Source organism: Carassius auratus, chromosome 20 (genome assembly GCF_003368295.1).
Source record: "Carassius auratus strain Wakin chromosome 20, ASM336829v1, whole genome shotgun sequence".
NCBI lineage: Eukaryota > Metazoa > Chordata > Actinopteri > Cypriniformes > Cyprinidae > Carassius > Carassius auratus.
Genome location: NC_039262.1, coordinates 28,039,263 through 28,061,384, shown reverse-complemented (window position 1 = coordinate 28,061,384; position 22,122 = coordinate 28,039,263). Strand labels below are relative to the sequence as shown.

The 22,122-nt window shown below is 38.2% G+C and overlaps 1 protein-coding gene across 2 annotated transcripts in view; it reads right to left on the bottom strand.

The window, feature by feature from the left end:
- Nucleotides 1–21,851, bottom strand: part of LOC113037712 (monocarboxylate transporter 10) — a 47,948-nt gene extending 26,097 nt beyond the window's left edge. The window contains exon 1 of one of the 2 annotated variants that reach the window (XM_026195053.1): nt 21,251–21,851. In XM_026195053.1, coding sequence (XP_026050838.1) covers nt 21,251–21,473 — 223 coding nt within the window. In that variant the 5' untranslated portion in view covers nt 21,474–21,851. The remainder of the gene's footprint in view (nt 1–21,250) is intronic. The other variant, XM_026195052.1, reaches the window with a different exon arrangement.
- Between the last annotated feature and the right edge of the window lie 271 nt (nt 21,852–22,122).

Here is a 22,122-nt window from a genome sequence, read left to right as displayed (position 1 = left end):
ATTTGTATTTAAATACATTTAAGACGAGTATTTTTGTATTTTCAAAATACTCAAAATACTTTGAGCCAGTCAACCTCTTTATCAGGGTGCTGTTTTCATGCGTCAACTAGTTCAGACCAGAACTAGATTTATTTTAAATACATTTCCATGTATTTATGCCCATCTCTGGTTGTATAGTTGCGGCTCACGTGGATGAATGTTGGGGTTGGGGGGGTTGGGGTTCTGGTCTGGCAAACTTCTCACGAGACGAGTGTTTGACTAGACAGTATAAGAGATGTTTGACAAATTATTCGGCAAACTACTTCCTCTCATCGCTGCTTTTTCGTGGTTTGGAGAACAATTACTCAGAGTCGCCTTCTGTCGTTTCACAGAATTATACAACGGAGAGCACGTCAAGCATAAAAGCCTTGCAGGAGCGCACACAGTAAGCAGGTTCATGCCGTAGAGCCATGCGAATTGCGAAAGTATAAACAAGGCTTCAACTGCACAAAGCTAAAGAGAAAGCTGAAAGTCCTATGTAAAAGATTTAGAAAAAGTTCCATCGATTCACAATTTATACCATCGCTACGACTCTACGATATTGTCATATGATATCACCCATCCCTAACATGCAGTAACGTTAATGATTCAAACACATTTGACAAGCTACTTTAATCAACAAGTATCACATCCTCACTTTATTCCAGAAATGTTGCCTATCCAAGGCTGGGTTATATCATTGCTCTTTTGTTGATTTTGTTTGCTTCCATTGTCCTTATTTGTAAGTTGCTTTGGATAAAAGCATCTGTTAAATGACTAAATGTAAATGTAATAATTCGTCATACTCCAGTAAGCATCAGAGATGCACAGCAAACAAAACACACTCACGTGCATCTGTCCCGAACAAACACACCGGACTGATGACAGATGGACCAAACACACACTCAGTCTAACTGACAGAAAGGCCACGCATTACACAGCGCTTCACACAATACCGATCATGTCGATGCAGCTTCAGAAACAAAAAACAGTAATTCCATAAAGTAATTCAATTTCAGCTCTAAATGCAGCTCTAAAAGATAGGGTTACATACAGTTCCCATCTGTTCCCATCTGAAGTCCAGACTGTACTGCTGCATAAACACTGCTAATTTTAAAGGAATATTCCATCTGAAGCTCAAATAAAGCTCTACTGACTTCTGTCAAGAAATACCAGAATAAGCTAAAAAATTCAATTACTTGACTTGTTTAATGAAAATTATTCAAATTACATTATTAAATTTCAAGAACTGAAAATGCAAGGAATACAATTAATTATTGCTCACAAATGAGTAGTGATTTGCAGCATATGACTCCTGTTCACACTTGATCCAATTGTTAATAATATACATGCTTTTTCATTTCATGTTTTAGTTAACCGTAATAACCCTGAAAAACAGAGCAAACTAAAATGAGGATTTAATTTTCATTCTAAACAGCTGTCATCCTTTCACATTTGTAGCCAAAACTTAACAGAGCACCTATAGTGACTGATTAAAGTGAGACAACGAGACACACTTCATCTGTCTTCATCTCGAGTTCTCTTTCGTCTCCTTCATAACCGAGGGTGAACACAACCATATCCTCAGATGGTTCTGTTGTGCTGTGTTTTTACTCTGGACCATGGAAACACCAAACTACGGAAACAGAGAAAAAGCGTCAATGTCTCCTCACACAGAGTTATTTCCTCCTGTTCCTGAAAACCAGCTTCCTGAGAGCCGCAAACAAGCTTCCAAACACTTGACTGTGTGACGTGAAGAGCGGACTGAGATCCATACCACTTCCTGTTTCTGTCTTCTGTGAACAGATCCATCAGTGAGTGATACACCCATTGTCCAGCAGTGGCTTCAAAGAGTCTGAGCAGTTCACACACAGGGTCACCTGTAACCAGATCTCGAATCTAATCTATGCTATTAATTTTATATTCGTGACTACAGTATGTGTGTTTCAACTACATAAGTTCACGCAGTTTTAAACTGATTAACTATATTTCTGGCTGTTCATTTTAAATTACATTATCCATAAATCACCTTGAAATACTGAGTGCTTAGCAGTGTTGGGAAGTAACTAGTTACATGTAACAGCGTTACGTAATTTAATTACAAAATAAATGTAACAGTAATCAGTTACAGTTACTAAGAAAAAATGAGTAATTAAATTACAGTTACTTATGAAAATTGTAATGATTACAAAGAGGATTACATTTGAATATTTACACACATCCACATACAGCTTATTTCTTTCCCAAATTGCACTAAGACATGTGTCCCATAATCCGTAGAATTCAGTCATAAAAATGGAATTCAGCCTATAACGCGGACGAAATATGCCACATTTCGGATGAATGAATCAAAAGTAGGTCAGTACACTTGAATAAAAACGCGATATGGACTGGTGTCTGTGAATATTAAGCCGCAAAAAGACTGAATATGAATCCTGCATGTTCTGCGTTTCTGTGGAAATCAGGCGCTGACTGGACTTTGGGAGAACCGGGACTATTCCCGGTGGCCTGGCAGACGTTTTGGCCCTCTACTTTGATATTGTTATTGTATAATTGCAGGCCGAATATACTAAAGCGATTATTTCCGAATCCGCCATTCGGTAATTAAATCTCTAATAAATCATGAATCGGTTAGTTGTGACTGGCCATGGTTGGGCTCGCGCGCTCTCTGCGCCTCCGCTGAACGGTTTGGATCAGACTCCGGAGTAATCAATGCGAGAGAGATAGACCAGAGTGAACTGTGTAGCGCACAGCTGGAGCAGAGAAGCGACACTTCTGTTCAGGGTTTCAGGTGCAGGTCAGTTTCATCTGTAAATATGCTAATGTAGTTTTGTCTTTGTTTAATTAGTCAAGTAGCAGCAGCAGCACATTGCTCACACTCACTCAAAATACTGTATAAACGACGTCATTATTATCTATTGTAATGTTACAGTAGTAATAAAGCAGACAAATCATCATATTTCCTTAGGAAAATTAATGTAGCCTATGGTATGGTACTAACCGTGGTTTAACATGGATTTTGTTGTAAAAATATATACAAGTGGTAATTCATTTGCCAAAAAACAAAACAAAAATGCACCTACAACATGGTAAAAGTCAAATAAAAATCTTCAGTATTAAAGTCATGAGAGAGATGGATGGAGAATGGAAGTGAAGGTGCAGTTCAGGAGAGAACTCTTAATTATGTTGCAAGTCCCCCAACCTAAGGATTCACATTTTTCATGTCAGGTCCATAAAAAAATAAAAATAGGATTGTCCATGTTTCAGAATGGGTTGTGGGTGTATGAGTGTGAGATTTCCCAGCCTATTTTTTTATTTTTATTTTGAGAAACTATCATCATATCATATACAAAGAGACAGCAGTGTTTCAAAAAGACACCAATGTTTCAGGAGTTTAGTACACAAAATAGGACAATAGTTGATGTATATGCTTTTATTTTTTTTATTAACTATTTTTCCCCAAACCACTGTTAGATGCAGTTAGATGGCTGTAATTATACAAAGATTTGGTTTCAAAAACAGTATCTATAAACTATTTATTTTGATTTTAAATCTGCATTGAACTTCAGATCAATCTCAAAGTAAAAGGCAGTACTAAAGTCTGATTGTGTGGTGGATGTGTTCAAATGTGATCATCTTAATTCAAGTGATGAAGGATGGTGAAAGTCTGACAGTGTTGAGCACTACTTTAAGGTTAAACCTGCACGGTGTAAATGGTTGAAGATGATTAACAGTTGCAAATAAACATTCATTAGAAATTTATAAAAGTAATCAAAAAGTACTCAAAAGTAATTAGTTACATAACTTTTTTAAAGTAATTAAAAAATTTACACTACTATTACATTTTAAACAGGGTAACTTGTAATCTGTAACCTATTACATTTCCAAAGTAACCTTCCCAACACTGGTGCTTAGACACACACTGACATCAAGAATCAGTGTAAGAATCTCGCCAATGGTGACATGCATCATGTCGCAATGCATTCTGGAAGTCATGGAGGAATTTTGTATGATGCACCCAGAATACACTGCAGCATGAAGTATGTCACCATTGTTGAGATTTATACACTGATTCTTGACGTTCGTGTGACAAAATTATCTTTGAAGTTTGGTCTCAGTCTGTTGAACCGTTGAGTTGCTTGAATAAATAATGTGCAACTCATACCATAGATTAGATTGGATGAAATCAGATAATCAGAACACTATGTGATGATGTTTTAATCTATAAGCAACCAGCATCATATAACCATGTGTTCTCTTGCTGTTTCTGACATAACAAAACTAGAAAAAAACATTTACAAGTCAAGTGTCAAATTGCTCAACTAAAGCTAACACTGATCACCATAATGGTGACATCAAACTAAACTATTACTTTAAACATACAACATCTAAACCTCTGGTAATCTCAATTTAAAAAAAAACTTTTGTTAATGTATAATAAAAATAAAGTCAACCTGGTCTATAATAAGTTAAGTTGGAAATACAGTTTTTGGAGTTTTAATGAATGTAATGAAGCGGACCAAAGTTGGGTTTTTACTTTCAACCAAAATCTGACATCTGAGCAACATGCGAGTCCACATTCAAGATCCAATGGAAAGTTTCCCATGTAAATCTTAATTAGAATGTTAGGGGATAATGTTCTAAAAACATTATCAGTTAACATTATTAGAATGTTTTTATAGAATGTTATCCCACATTTTAGCAGAACAGTCTAGGAACTAAAATAAAACTTTCCGCTGAAAACACTCCCAGAACATATAATGTTCTCGGAACATTCTTAGAACAATATCATTCCTAGCTGGGACATTTCATGCTAAGATTGTGGATGTTATCATCAAGTCCAGAGTGTGCTGATCTGTATTTATACTGACAGACAGGTGAACTTAACAGGACAAGGTTCTTCAGTGCTGGAAGAAATCTGCCTTATTCCTTCTCATATTTTCCTACATTCATATTTCCCCCTTTTTATTTTTTCTGGATTCAGTTTTAGTTAAAATTTAATAATAAAAAGCATGCCTAATTAGTTTAATTTATACATTTAGTTTTTTCATAAAACAAAATACAATAATATATTAAAAATGTTTCCAGTCATACTGCCCTATGATCAGAAATGTGTTTTATTCTTTTAGATATTATGTGTTGTGTGTATTAATTTTTCTGGATTTTGCATTTTATAATTTATGGCAATTCAGTCATCAAAAGAATGTAGCCTATACAGCTTTAACAATTTAACTTTTTTTATGTAATTAAATGAAACTGAAAAAATTATTAAATTTATTTTTGGAAACAATGTGCTGCACACAACAGAGGTTTACAATTTATATTCAAATAAACAAATTGTGTGACATTCCTTAACATACTGTTTTCATAAACATTATTATTATTATCATGCTGTTATTTTGAGCATCCCAGCAAAAGTGTTTTTAAGATGGTGTCCTACAGTTAAAAATAGTCCAGCTTTTACAGAGACCTTGAAGAAACACCGGACCTCACAGGACTGCTTCAGACTTCAGATCAACAGCAACGGGACGACAATATCAGGCATGTGATTCCGATGAATCAGGATCAATAAGAACTGGTCTGAATGTTTATATAGGTTTAGAAAGTTAGCAGTTTTATAGGCCTTACAGACAGATCTGTAGTACACAAGTACACTTATTTTCCCATAACCTGCTGAATTTCTCTGAATCATATGGATTTGGGCTCTGGAAGTAAAAATCCCATTAATTTGTGTTCTTAAGGAAACTGATTGGAATGGTAAATTATAAGGCTCTGAGAATGTTAACCATGATGTGTGCTTTTGTTAATCTGTTTGCTGTATTTCAACTTGTTTTATAATTAATCATGATTAGAATTCCTGGTGAAAAACTACATTACCCACAATTCTGCAGAAAAATCGTATCCAATCACAGAATCTCCAAAAGGACACTAAAGCCCTGCCCACTCCCATCAACCTCTCAAACTACTTAAATATTTGTATGCATTATATGCATTTATTGCAACAAATGTCAAATATATTTGTTGATATACACACATCAATCACAAATAGCATCCATATTGCTTCATGGGATTGCAGTTCTTTCCCTTAATAAAGCTAAGTCCAAATCTTGTACTTCTGTCTGGTTTTCCAATAATTTCTGTACTTCAAATCAAAGTTCATGAAGTTGTGATTCTCCTCGTAGCTGGCTGCTTTCGTTCATGACTTATAATGCTTTAACAAAGTCCTATGATAAATAATTGTGTGCACTCTATTCCAGCATATTCCACTTCCTGTAATACCAGTTCAACTTCCTACAGCAGTTCTGTTTGATCAGGTCACATGACTAGGTGGGTGGAGTTTGTTTCTGTAGTTTTCAGTACAGAACATGATCACAGGAAAGAGATCAGTGCTGATGTCAGCAGAATTCAAATGCAGGACTGAGCAAACAGTACAGACACATCAGTGTTTGCTTGTAGAAATATCCAGAGCCGTGTGAGTCGATTCTCTGGAAGCACTGCTGTTGACTGACACCCACACACACTCTCTCACTCACAGAAACACACACACTCTGTTAATACTATTACACTGCTTTTTATACTGTACAAACTATTGTCTATCACCCCACACCAGCCCTACACCTAAACCTACCACTCGCAGAAAACTTTCTGTCTTTTCAGGTTTTTAAAAAACTTCATTCTGAATAATGTATAAGATTTCCTCATGGGGACTTAAGTCAAGTCAAGTCGAGGTTTATTGTCATTTCTCTACATGTGTGAACAGTGGAACGAAGAATCGTGTCTCGCAGGACCACGGTGCAACATAAATAAACATAAATATAAACATACAACACTGCTGACTCTCTCCACAGTCGAGCTGTCAACGGTCAATGGGGGGTGGTCAATGGAGTTCCTCCTTAAGTCCGTCAAAACCTCTATTGTCTTACCCACATTGAGGCACAGGTTGTTTGCACCACACCATTAAAAAACATAGGGTGTTTCATCAATGTTGCTGATGAGACCTACCACAGTTGTGTCTTCGGCAAACTTGATGATGTGGTTAAAGCTGGAGCTGAACTTGGTAGTGCAGTAATGGGTCAGCAGCGTGAAGTGTAGCGGGCTGAGCACACAGCCTTGTGGGGCACCTGTGCTCAGTGTGGTAGTGCTCAAGGTGTAGCGGCCGACCCGGACTGACTGAGGTCTTCCAGTTAGAAAGTCCAGGATCCAATTACAGAGGGAGATATTTAGTCCCAGGAGGTTTAGTTTGTTGAGTTGTTATAGGAATATTTTGTTGAATGCTGAGCTGATGTCTATGAACAGCATTCAACATAAGAGTCTTTATACTCTAGGTGGGTAAGAGCCATTTGGAGGGTTGACTAAACTCTCAAAGCACTTCTTCATTATTGGAGTCAGTGCTATGGGACATTAGTGATTTAGACAGGACACAGGTGATTTATTTGGTACTGGTATGATTGTTGTGGATTTGAGAAATGTGGTGACGACTACCTGAATCAGCGAGATATTGAAGATATCTATTAGGACATTTGTCAGCTGTGCAGCACAGTCCCTCAATACACAGCCAGGTATGACATCAGGATCCACAGCCTTTCGTGGGTTAATCCTTGATAGGGTCTTCCTTACATCAGCGGGAGACAGCCAGAGCACCTGATCATTGAGAGGTGAGGGCAGTTTTTGTGCATGTGTGTCATTCTGCATGTCAAACCATGAATAAAAGTGATTGAGTGCATCCAGGAGGGATGTGTCATTATTAGGGTGACCACCTGCTAATAAGCCCAAAGCGGGACAAGGGGTATGTTTCTGAGGGGCAATGTGGGACTCTGCCTTGCACAGCGGTGCCCCCATCCTATGGGCAGACTCACTGATAGTGGTTTACCCATTTCTAGCATATACCACCTTACATGGTATATTAATAATGCCCTTTTCCCCTAAACATGTGTAATTGCTGATGTGTGCTCATGACAGAATTGACAAATACACTTCCACTTACGATTTACTTTAGCTATTTAATTTTATTTATTTATCATTACAATTTATTCACTTTAAATAAATTATAATATATAATTATAGGATTAAAATGAATTGTAGTTGCTCAATATAGATCTTATAATTGCGCGTACCGAGGCGCAGGTTTGCACGCTTTGGATGAGCGCATGCACAAATCTTCTCACTGCGCGCGCGAACTCGCTTCCTCTGGCTCTTAATTGTTTAAACTGACAAAGCTTAAATGAGTTTAGTTTAAAGACAGATATCAGCACCCAGGTGATGACGGAATAAATTACTGCTCATATACAGCATTCGCGTTGAACAAGAGTGTATGATTTGTCCAGGGTTTTTTTTCCCCTCTCATGTTTTTGTAATGCATCAACAGAAACATTTATTAGCTGAACCCTGTTTTTTTACGTGCCATTTATAGCAAGCCATATTACAGATGATATTACAGATGCTTTGTCAGATTTCAGTTGAAGCGCGTGCCGAACTGTGCCTAAATCAGTTGTTTGGTCTGGTTTTCAGTCTAAAATAGTTGCGTCAAGTATAAATGTCTCGTCTGTTTCGGGAGGTGCGCGAGCAGTCAGCGGAAGCTCGCACCTCCCAACTCTTGGAGGCTTGCACCTTTTTTTCTACGAATTTGAAAAATCTTCGCGATCAACTTAAAATGCTTCCAAGATCGACTTGTGGACCGCGATCGACGGGTTGGTGACTCCAGATATAGCCACCAACTTTTTTTGAGCAAGCATTGATTATGCGTGACACAGTCTCAATTTGTGGGACGCATGAATTGGGCTTCAAACGCTGTGTGCGCACGCACTACGCGGGACGGGTGGTCACCCTAGTCATTATCACAGACCATTATCACAGTGATGTTCTGAATGGCTTGCCACAGGCTCCGTGTGTAGCTGCTGTCTGTGAAGTGATTATTGAATTTTTGTGTATATAACAGTCTTGCATTCTTGATTCCACAGGACAGATAGGCTCCTGCTGTTTTGAGGGTTGCTTTGGGTCCTGATCTGAATGCTTCATCTCTGGTCTTTAGCAGCCCAAAAATCTCTGCAGTCATCCACAGTTTCTGGTTTGCAGTGGTGATGGTCTTGGTGACTGTCACATCATCAGTGCACTTCTTGATATAGGTACTCACAGTTTCAGTGTACTCCTGCAGGTCTGTGAGGCTGTTGCAGGTTTCTGCCTCTTTATACATGTTTCAGCCTGTGAACTGATAGCAGTCCTGTAGTGTTGAGGTAGCATCATCTGGCCAAATTGTGATGAGTTTTTGAACCGGATGTCCCAACAAGGACAAAATGTACACACACACTCTCTAGGATCTGCAGCATGCCACCTCAGGCTCTTCCTGAAGATCACAGAGGCTTTATTTCATCATCCAATCCTTCCGTTGAGCATTTCCAGGTCTGAGCTCGTTATATAACCTCAGCTTGTTACCCAGAAGCACTTCTGATCCTCAGCATGACTTTGCAGAATCTGCACCAGGCTTTATGGAGATCCATGCACAGCTGGCACACATTAGTCTGACCGCTGTAGGATCTGGCAACAGACGAGCGTAACTTACAGTGACGTATGGGACAAGAATGCTGCTGCTAGAAAGGAATGTTGCTCTGCATGTTTTACCATAGGCGAAGAAAATTCACACCCATAATGTTTCAATATTGCATTTAAGGATGTCAGACAGGCCACAGGTGTCCAGAGGGAGGCTAGATTGAGTTTAAACTCCAGTGTCCCGTGTTTAAATCTACCCTCCTGTTGAGTTAAATATCTGCAGATTTAATTTGACCCCCATTGATTTCTATGGAATTTGCCAAAAATCTACACTACGGGGAAAAAATAGACTCATCTTCAAACAGAAATCTCGGTCCCACTTTATATTAGGTGGCCTTAACTACTATGTACTTACATAAAAAAATAAGTACAATGTACTTATTGTGTTCATATTGTATTGTAAAACACTTTTGCTGCTATTGAGGTGGGATAGGGGTAAGGTTAGGGAGAGGGTTGGAGGTGTGGGTAAGTTTAAGGGTGGGTTAAGGTGTAAAGTATGGGTCAACAGTGTAATTATAAGTGTAATTACAGAAATTAAATACAGATGTAATTACATGTAGTTTTTTTTAATATAAGTACAATGTAAAAACATGTATGTACACAATAAGTACATTGTACTAAATTATTAATTAAAATGTAAGTACATAGTAGTTAAGGCCACTTAATATAAAGTGGGTCCGAAATCTCTATTGTAGTTCGTCAGAAACTTAAAAAAAAACCCATAAAATTAGATACTACGAACATGTTTTCTGTTGAAAATAAGATGTACAGAAACAAAATAAACCTTTTTTTTTATTTTAATGACTTTGTAGTGACTGTTTGCACACTGAGGTGCAAATGACTACAACTAGGTATAAATAGTATTTAAATGTGTACTTAGTGTAAGTAGTATTTATTGCTGTTTGTATTTAGTGTAAGTAGCCTCTTGTCTCTGTTATGTCTTTCTCAAACTGTTGTGAGGGTAAAATGGCATTCTCAAAGATGTTTTCAATGCTGCAACAGACTAGTAACTGAGATCCAAAAAACACATCCTTTCACAGCTTTCTGACTGAAGCTCAATAGATGAAGAAACAGCTCATTCTCTTGATAATTCAGATAAAGACAAGTCTTTAATTAAGAGCAAAAAGTTTGAGTCTTACATTTATAAACAATTTTTAAGTTCTTATTCATTGCATACTGTAGTTTTTGACAAGCATAAATTAGGTGTTTCTAGGTTAAACATTCAAGCTGTCTGTTATCAAGCCTCTCATTTAAAAAAAACACAACTTGACCCCAAATACCTAGTTAATTACAGACTGATCTTGAATCTCCCTTTTCTGTCAAAGATACTAGAAAAGACAGTATCCTCACAATTATATTCCTTCTTAGAGAAAAATGGTATATGTGAGGATTTCCAGTCAGGATTTAGACCGTATCATAGTACTGAGACTGCTCTCCTTAGAGTTACAAATGATCTGCTCTTATCATCTGATCGTGGGTGTATCTCTCTATTAGTTTTATTGGATCTTAGTGCTGCGTTTGACACAATTGACCACAACATTCTTTTGCATAGACTTGAACACTTTGTTGGCATCAGTGGAAGTGCATTAGCATGGTTTAAATCGTACTTATATGACCGCCATCAGTTCGTAGCAGTGAATGAAGATGTATCATATCGATCACAAGTGCAGTATGGAGTACCTCAAGGGTCAGTACTAGGACCTATACTTTTCATGCTTTACAAGTTACCCTTGGGAGATATCATCAGAAAACACTGTGTTAACATTCAATGTTATGCTGATGATACTCAACTCTGTATTTCTTTGTGGCCTAGCGAAACATACCCGTTAGAAACGGGATGCATAGTGGATATAAAAAACTGGATGATGAGTCATTTCTTACTGCTAAATTCTGAAAAAACAGAGGTTAATTATCGGACCTTAAACCTCTGCATGTAACAACCCATCTAAAACACTGTCTAAAACTTTATGGCTGCTCTGTCAATTCTTATCATCAGTTAGGAACCTGGGTGTGCTACTTGATCGCAATCTTTCCTTAGAAAGCCACGATTCTAGCGTTTGTAAAACTGCATTTTTCCATTTCAAAATTATATCTAAATTACGGCCTATGCTCTCAATGTCAAATACAGAAATGTTAATCCATGCATTTATGAGCTCAAGGTTAGATTATTGTAATGCTTTATTGGGTGGTTGTTCTGCATGCTTAATAAACAAATTTCAGCTAGTTCAAAATGCAGCAGCAAGAGTTCTTACTAGAACCAGGAAGTATGACAATATTTGCCCGGTCCTGTCAACACTGCACTGGCTCCCTATCAAACACCGGATAGATTTAAAAATTTTGCTTTTTACTTATAAAGTCCTGAATGGTTTAGCACCTCAGTACTTGAGCAAGCTCTTATTGCTGTAATGATGGAGGCATCGTAACAACAGAATTGAGGATCCAAATGCAGGCTTTATTAGTAAACGTGGTCAGACAGGCAGGGTTCAGTACCAGCAAACAATAATATCCCAGGCAGAGACAAAGAGGGATCCGTAAAAGGCCAATGGTCAGGGCAGGCCACAAAACAATCATAAAAACCATTTGCAATTGATGATGATTCTGGGCAAAGGATTATGGAAAATGGACTCCAGGATGAAGGGGCAAGAGTCTGGAATGAAGCTCATGGGCCCTTCAGCTAGAGATCATGACAATTGCATTATAATCCTCCACGTCCGCTGCTTTGTCAAAACTCAGGCAATTTGATAATACCTAGAATATCAAAATCAACTGCGGGCGGCAGATCCTTTTCCTATTTGGTGCCTAAACTCTGGAATAACCTACCTAACATTGTTCGGGAGGCAGACACACTCGTGCAGTTTAAATCTAGATTAAAGACCCATCTCTTTAACCTGGCATACACATAACATACTAATATGCTTTTAATATCCAAATCTGTTAAAGGATTTTTAGGCTGCATTAATTAGGTAAACCGGAACCGGAAACACTTCACATAACACCCTATGTACTTGCTACATCATTAGAAGAATGGCATCTACGCTAATATTTGTCTGTTTCTCTCTTGTTCCGAGGTCACTGTAGCCACCAGATCCAGTCTGTATCCAGATCAGAGGGTCACTGCAGTCACCCGGATCCAGTACGTATCCAGACCAGATGGTGGATCAGCACCTAGAAAGGACCTCTACTGCCCTGAAAGACAGCGGAGACCAGGACAACTAGAGCCCCAGATACAGATCCCCTGTAAAGACCTTGTCTCAGAGGAGCACCAGGACAAGACCACAGGAAACAGATGATTCTTCTGCACAATCTGACTTTGCTGCAGTCTGGAATTGAACTACTGGTTTCGTCTGGTCAGAGGAGAACTGGCCCCCCAACTGAGCCTGGTTTCTCCCATGGTTTTTTTCTCCATTATGTCACGGATGGAGTTTTGGTTTGTCTGGCTTGCTTAGTTGTGGTCACTTCATCTACAGCGATATCATTGACTTGATTGCACAGATACTATTTAAACTGAACTGAGCTGAATGATGACATAACTGAAATCATAGCATAGCTATAGCTATATCAATCTTTGGGGTATTAAAGATTTGGTCTCAGTTTAATTCTAAACAATTGAAAATTTTATATTTTACCTCCTTAGCTTGGCACCATATTTGGCTCCTTTGGAAATCTAACAAGCCTCTAAATTTCTTTCAATGGCTAGTGGATACCATGATTTTTTTTTCTGAAATGGAAAAAAATTAGATGATCTGGGAACTTTAATTATTTAGTAAATGGAATAATTTTATAGTTTACTTTAAGTCTCCTGTTTAATATGATTATATTCATATAATTTATGTATAATTTATTTATTGAATGTATTTATTTATTTTGCTTTCTCTCTTTTTTTTTTTTTTGGTTGTGTATTATCTTACACCAAAAAGGGTTAATATTTAGAGGTGAATCGAATCTTTGAATCAATGCTTTGATTCGAGGAGCCTGATTCAACTCGTGGATATATCGTTTACCTGATGTAAGATGCATTTGGTTTTTAGTCAAGCGCTTCATTGTAGTACTACGGTGATATTTCTCCAGCGCACAGCGCGAGCAGGTCGAACTACAATGCAGACTATTAATAACTATGACTGGGACTGTTATATACATACTATTATAATGAGAAGACCATTACACTAAAATGCTATGTTTAGTTTAGCTTCCGTGTTTCTGCAAATTGTTTCGTGAAGAACGCGTCCGCATTCAGAGCCCTGCAGATATGTTCATGTGCATTCGGGCCCTTTTAGCAAATAGCCTATAAGTATTAATATTAACGTTATGTTGTATAAATAACGAAGCGTATTCTATATGAAATTATTAGTTGAATCCCATTTATTAAAAACTTGCTATCAAATGCGTCACTCTACTGGAAATCTTCAGCGCGCAGCTCAAAACAGAAATGCAGAACATTAATAACTACTGTCATATAGGCTTTATAACTTTATAATGAGATTATTGTAAAACTGTTAACAGCTGACGTTTAGTGTTAGCTAGCTGTTAAACAAAACATAAAACATTATTTACCCTGTTTATATCTTCAAGGTGTTCGTTACACATTTTCCCTGTGTGTTATCATCAGTAATTATGTTAGTCGAATGTCTGACTTGACTCTTGTTACTGTATTCTGCCCCGCCCCCAAACAAATGATTCGACTGTCAGTCGAATATCGGCAAGATTCAAAAATTCCGATTTGACTATGAAAATCCTTAGTCGGGGACACCCCAAATAATATTATGTAATATTTGTTCTAATCGACACTGTCCCGAAACACGTTAAAAGGTTGTGGACATGTGGAAACATGGCGGAAACGTTAGTGTTAATGTTAGGCCTCAGACATATCTGAACTCGTGTTCTCTCCGCTCGTATGGGGCCCTTATCAACACACAAGCAGCGGCCACATCTCTTTACAGAGCGCTGGGCTTATAGGGTGATGTTGCCATGCTGTAGAGCAGTGGCGATTGGTTCTCCTACAGGACGCTCCTCACCATTCCCGTGTTTACCCCACCTGTTTATCTGCAGGAACCTTCACCTAAAGCGTGTGTAAACACAGATCAAGTGCTCTGTTGACCATTAACTCACATGTGCGGCAGTGCACGTCTCATCTGTCACCAACTGCTTGACATAACCAAGGCCAGACTCCGCTGCTTATAGGAAGGAGGAACTGTGGAAGAACTGGACACTATGGATACGTCCTGTTCAACGTCTACTTCCATAAACAAATTCACAGAGAATATCCAAGAGGACAAGGGCTGAGCTCACTACACAAAATAAGGCTGGACTGACAGACCTTTCTTCTTTTGTGTCAAGGTAAAGTCAATAAAAGATGCCCAGGCAGAGTTTCTACAGGATCGACAACAATCAGCCTCAAACATCCACTGCTGCATGCACAACACACACACACACATACAAACACACAAGCACACTCATTCTCAGTCTCTCTCACACACACACACACACATGAACACAAACACTCTTTCAAACAAACACACACACACAGAGAGAGAGAGCTACTGACCTCCCATTTACTGCAGTTCATAAAAAAATACATCAGACTGATTATAATAAACATTTTTATGATTAGACTATTTAGGCTAGAGCTCTTTGTCAGTCACACATAAATTAAAAAGGAAGGATTTCTGAACTCAAAAAAATCATGGGTTACAGCTTTTTATTAACTATTTACATCAAATGTGTTCCATTGAAATAATGAATGCATGAAATTAGCATTTTTTTACTTACATGAATTTTAATTTAAATGTTTACTTAAAGTTAGTTCCATTTATTTTAACAATTTTTATTTGGTTTAAACTGCTAAGAATAACAAAAAAATGAACAACAGTTTTCTGAACATGAAGATGGTTAAATGTAGAACAGGGCAATATTCACTCTCATACATACAAATAAGATTTACTGATGACAAATATATTAAATATGATAAAAATATTCATAAAATTGCAGAAATCATGACCTGTTTCATTTATGTATAGCTGACAAATATGCATCATATTAAGTTTATTAGTTCATGTTAAAACTGTGTAATCCAGTTCATTGAAACTTTCTATGACCAGTTTGGTTGGGTTGAGTATCGATCGGGTTTTTTACGATACCGGTCCCATTTCGATACTTTTAAAACAGTACAGGTGCCTAAATGGTCCCTGAACCGATACTTACAAAAAATTTAATAAATAAAAGCCACAAAAAACTATGGATAACATTAAAGAACATTAAAAATATTTAAACTAAATTCATGGTTTTTACACGCTCCTTGGATGCTCTCATTTCAAAGTTGTGCTATCCTTACTCTAAGCCTAATAAATGTATTTCACAATCTGGGTCATTATTTAATACAAAACCACACATAATGTTTCTACTGTATCTCTGTCACTCTCTCTGATATTTAGTTAAGATGAGTGCTGTCTGTCACTGTCTTAAATCAGTTCTGTGAATGACTGTATGCTCATTCTTTATAAAGTAATAACTTGGAGACACGACCACAGTTCTTCTGAATTTAGCTTGTTTCTTCATGTAATCACAGACCGATTCGATGATGGTGAGATCAGGTCTCTGTGTGGAGCACCGTGTGTTGTCAGACTGCTTGTGCATTCAGAATTCTCACTAGATTATTACTAAAATGAATGGCAAAATTAATGTTGGGGAATGTGAACTGATATTTTCAACTGACACACTACAGCAAAATATATAAATAACTGTCCGAACACCATTCTTACTAAAATACTAACGTGCCTAATTTTTTTGCACAGTAGTTTATGTATAAAGTACGTATAATTAAATTAAGTATATTTAAATAAGTATAATTAAAGTATGCATTCATATGTGTTAAGGGCTAGATTTTCGCTGGAGGAAACAGCTGAGGCACCGAAATTTGTGTTCTGATTCGGTCCGGTGCATAGCGGTTCCATAGGTGCCATATTGTTTGGGAATCATCTGGGTTATGAACCTAGTTAATTAGACGATTAGTTGGTTGTGTTTCTCCCACTGTGTGAGTTTGTGTCTCATACTATCAGATATTGTGTTTCATTAATGAGGTGCGTTAAAGATCTTCTAGAGAAAGTGCTCTGGACGCATTCAGTCACTCAGATGTGTTTGACCAAGACGGCAAATGAACCGAGCCGACATCTGTCTGCTGACGCTGGGAATGAGTGGAGATGGATGGGCCCAGTGTCTGGTGTTGTGTCTTATCTCACTGATAACAGCACTGCATGCTCGTCTCATGAAACCTGTTTCTCTGCTCATGAATGCTGGGATGTCATGACTGACTGAGACTGAGCTATGCGTTACACCAGTGAAACTGCACCAAACAGCACCAGCATGCTGCCCAGTCACTTATAACAAACATCACGATAATTACCATCACAGTTAACACGTCTAACTTCCACATCTGCATCCCAATGGCAAAACCAGACTAAAGCACAGTCTGAAAGAAACGGGCTAATGCTGACAGAAAAATAATCTTGCTATATCTGACACCATGTTTAAAATGTTTACACTTCAGAAAACAGGACTTCCCACTGAAAACGGACAGCAAGCATAAAAAGCAAGCACTTTCATTCCTCTGTCAAACTCAAAAGCAGTGCTGGGGAAATGTACTTTTTACAGTAATCAATTACTCCATAAATAACTAATTGCATTACTTAGTAAATATTTATGCAAGGTAATATGTTATGTTCATTTTTCGCTACTTTCTGTCACCTGGACTGGGCTTGCTTATTTACAAAAATAAAATCAAACGGTTATATTTTTTACATCTTTAAAGACACTAAAAGTGAAATGAATGAGCCTCGATCTGAAGGAAGTGTCTCTCAACACGGGACAATAGAGATATCAGTCAATAACAAAGGTAACTTGTGTTACTTAATTGAGAAAGTACTCAGATTTTTAGTTAAAATGTAAATTGTGCTACTATACTAGTTAAAGAGTAATCTGATTACGTAACTGGTGTTAGCACCAACGCTGCTCAAAAGACTTTTAGACGTTTGTTTATTCCAGGTTGGACTGAATCTGGGCTGAATTATTATTATGATGATTATGATTCTACATCCTGCAGTTAGTGTATAATTCAATGTGTCTGAGACGGAGAAACCAGACACACGTCTAACATCATTAGTCACATCATCTTCCAAGACACGCAGTCGTGCTCACACAGGCCTCATGGACTCTTCAAGACTGACCTGAAGGACTTGAGGAGGAGGGATGTGTGCCTCAGTTGCTAAGGTGCTTGGAGTGGTTGCTAAGGTGTCTAGAGTGAGTTTATGGCAGGTCTGTCGTGTGTGCGTTTGTTTGAACTGTTTGACAAACATGAGACTCCGAACATCAAGTCAAAGTCAAACTTACTTGCACAAAACACTTTGTTGCAAGGCAGCTTTACAGAAAATCACAATGTTAAAGTTTATACTGTTTCCAGGCCTTATAGTGCTGATCTTTGGATCTTTCTATTCTTCAGAGAATCCTGAACAAAATGTACTCAACTGTGTTCAACACTCATAATAATCAGAAATGTTTCATATTATTCTGATTTCTGAAGATCATGTGACACTGAAGACTGGAGGAATGATGCTGAAAATACAGCGGTGCATCACAGAAATACATTACACTTTAACAGATATTCACATAGAAAACAGTGTTTTAAATAGTACAAATATTTCACAATATTACTACTTTTGTTGTATTTTAGATCAAATAAGATAAGTTAATAAGAGTAATTAGTGAGGTAGAACTTAAAGGGGGGGTGAAATGCTATTTCATGCATACTGAGTTTTTTACACTGTTAAAGAGTTGGATTCCCATGCTAAACATGGACACAGTTTCAAAAATTAAGTTGTACGTTTGAAGGAGTATTTCTGTTCCAAAAATACTCCTTCCGGTTTGTCACAAGTTTGGGAAAGTTTTTTTCGAGTACGGCTCTGTGTGACGTTAGATGGAGCGGAATTTCCTTATATGGGTCCTGAGGCACTTCTGCCGGAAGAGCGCGCGCTCCCGTATAGCAGAGCACTGAGAGCACAACAGACTTCACTGATCAGAGCGAGAGCGTCGCCAAATGTCACAAAAGAAGTGTGTTTTTGGTTGCCAGGGCAAGACAACCCTGCACAGATTACCAAAAGAGAAACAGCATTAAGGGACCAGTGGATGGAGTTTATTTTTACAGAGTATCAACGGAGTTGTGCAAGTGTTTGTGTTTGTTCCCTGCATTTCGGATTGCACATCGTTTATTTCTTAAGGATAATGCAGTCCCAACTAAAAAGGGTCACGATCGTGTGTTGGAGCCGCAGGCGGTGAGTAAAACTGCTTCAAATATCTCTGTGTTGTTAACTTAGCTATCGGCGCGTAAGCACATCAAGTAAACAACATGCGATGTTGTCATCAAACTGCACTTTCCACATGTACACCTTAAAAAAAAAAAAAAAAAAAAAAAAAAAAAAAAAGACAACATAAAGTGGAACTTAGTAATTTTCCAAAACCGCTAAGCAAATATATACAGTTTCAGTACATACCACATAGAGACGCCTTTGCTGCTGCTGCTCTTGTTCAGTTTCAGCCTCTGGATCTGATTCTGGATCATAAATAAACGGCTGAATCTGACTGTTAGCCATGGTTTGTTTTGGATGATGTTTTTTTTCCTCACGGTAAAGTCACAGCTTCCACATCCTCTCAACTCAAAAGCCTACTGGCTCTCGTGATTCTTTAGCTCCGCCCACACGTCACTCCTCCAGCCACGCGTGTTTTTCCGGGAAAAATCGGTACAGACTATCTTTCTCTTATGAATATAATAAAACTAAAGACTTTTTGGAGTTATGAAGGATGCAGTACTACTCTATAGGTACTCAAGATTAACAGGATATTGAGTGAAAACAAGCATTTCACCCCCCCTTTAAAAGTTCTTTAATAAACCTAACAAGTATGCAGTGGTCACGAGCGTCTGGCAGGAAGCGTTTAGTGAATGAAGACGGCTCAGGTCAGCTGCTCATGACAGGACTGTTTCTCAGCTAGAGCCGCTCTGCTGTTGTGTTAATGACTTTAACAGATCTCTGCTGAGAGCACATCAAGCTTCATTACAATCACGATGTCCTGCTGGGCTTCTGCAGATCTTCTACAGAGCTCCAGGACTTCTTCAAAACATACTGGAAACGGAAGGAATAAACTGTGCACAATACATCGATATGGTTTCTAAATGCAAATATCTTCTATAAGCAATGCTTTAAAGATGTTAATATATATATATATATATTTTTTTTTTTTAATAGAGCCCCATAATTGATTTTACAAAAAAAAAAAAAAAAAAAAACACTTTTCCATCACTAGATGTGAAAAGAATATGGAAATAACTTGATCTCTTTAATTGCAAATACATAAAGATTCTTACATCAAGATACATTCACTGGAGAAGCAAAATTACACTCTTAATTAAAAATAAAGGTGCTTCACAATGATGCCAAAAAGAGCCTGTTTTGTCTAAATGGTTTCATTAAGAACCTTTAACATCTGAAGAACCTTTACGTTTCATAAAGGTTCTTTGTGGCTAACGAGGTTCTTCAGATTTTAAAAAGGCCAGAAAGAGATGCTTCTTCATGGAACCAAACATTGTTCTTCTGTGGTATCGCTGTGAAGCACCTTTTAATGCACCTTTATTTTTAAGAGTGTACATAAAATGAGTCTTGTTTTGCTTGACCATAACTGTCTCAAATGGGACTGAGTCTGTCCTCTGCATCATCATCATCTCTGGTCTTCATCATTTGATCCAGCAGCTGACACACACACATATGAACTCAATGCTTGAAGTGTTTTCTGAGGGCAATGTTGAGTCAAAGCCAGAGTTTGCGTACAGATTTTATTTCTGCTGGCCAGAACAATGATCTGACATCTTTAATATCATAATAATACCATCCACCGGTTGTTTTGTGCTTCACAGAGCTTGAGCTGAAAAGCCTATAATAGATCCCCATATTGTCACAACACACTTTAATATTTTCCTGGACTAGGTTTTCTTGCAGGTCTGTGCCTATTTGTGACCCTGGACCTTAAGTCTGGAGTCTCTGGGTATATCTGAAGCAACAGCCAACAACACAAAGTATGGGTCAAACTTACACAGTTCTCTTTTATGCCCAAATCATTAGGATATTAAGATATTTAGTAAATGTCCTACTGTAAATATATCAAAACTTAATGTTTGATTAGTAATATGCATTGCTAAGAACTTCATCTGAACAACTTTAAAGATGATTTTCTCAATATTTAGATGTTTTTGCTCCCTCAGATTCCAGATTTTCAAATAGTTGTATCTCAGACAAATATTGTCCTCCGAACAAACCACACATCACTGGAGAGATGATTATTTAGATTTCAGATGATGTGTACATCTCAATTTAAAACAAAATAAATACAAATAAATGACCCTTAAGAGTAGACTGGTTTAGTGCACCTGGGTCACATATGATATGATCTGCCTTTCGAAAATAAATCCACTTGATAAACATGCCCTGTGACAGCAAGCTATAGATATGACGCGATTTCCTGTCACTAAAGCACCGTACTATTTTCTTCAAGACTTTGTTTCGAAAGTAGGCGAAGCGGTGTAATGTTTCACTTCTCCACACACACACACACACACACACACACACGTGGCTCGCTCGCTCTCCGGCGTTATTACCTGTTTTAAAGCGGAGGTCATCGTCGGTCTCGGAGCCGAACTCTTTCAGCAGAGACACGAACAGGATACCGAACGCGTTCTGGATACCGAACACCGACCCGTTGCACCACATCGAGGCCAGCATCACCACCCAGCCCCAGCCGCCCTCCGGGGGGTCGGTCTCCCGCTTCTCCTCCGGCTCCTCCGGGGCACCTGGAGCGGGCTCTGACGCGGTCTCCGTCATGCTGGTCCGGTCTGAATGCGGAGAGAGAGCTGAGACCCGCTGATGATCCTTCACTAGAGTTACTCACTCACTGACTGAATGACTGACTGAATGCTGCTGTTGCAATAAGCTATAAATACAGTTCGGGCAGCAGAGGCGGGGCTCCAGCGGGATCAGATGAGTCTCCTGTGCTCCCCACCGAATAAAACACACGAGCATCAGCTCCAGCACAGCGATACGAGTGCATCTGCAGACTCACAGACTGAGTGACTCCTGCGTCACTGCCACACACACACACACACACACACGCATGCTACTACTGCGAGGAAAATGAGCTCTGACTAGTTGTTAAAATAACAGAACGTCTCTGGTTACTATCATAACCTCGGATCCCTGAGAGTGGGTATCAGACATCACAGAGTTTTTCTCCGCTTGTGGGAGGGAACTCCTTCCCTTCCAACTTCTCCTTTTGTCTCACACCAGTCCAGACGACTGTCGCGAAGTATGCAAATACTGACGAGCTCCAGATAATTTTTTTATTTATGCAAAATGCGTGTAAAATGGCCATAAACAGGTTTTCTCATTATATATAATGCATCTAAAATTAAATCTAATTTGCATATTAGTGTGTTTTTGCATATTAGTGCGTTCGTTTGTTATGTTTCCCATA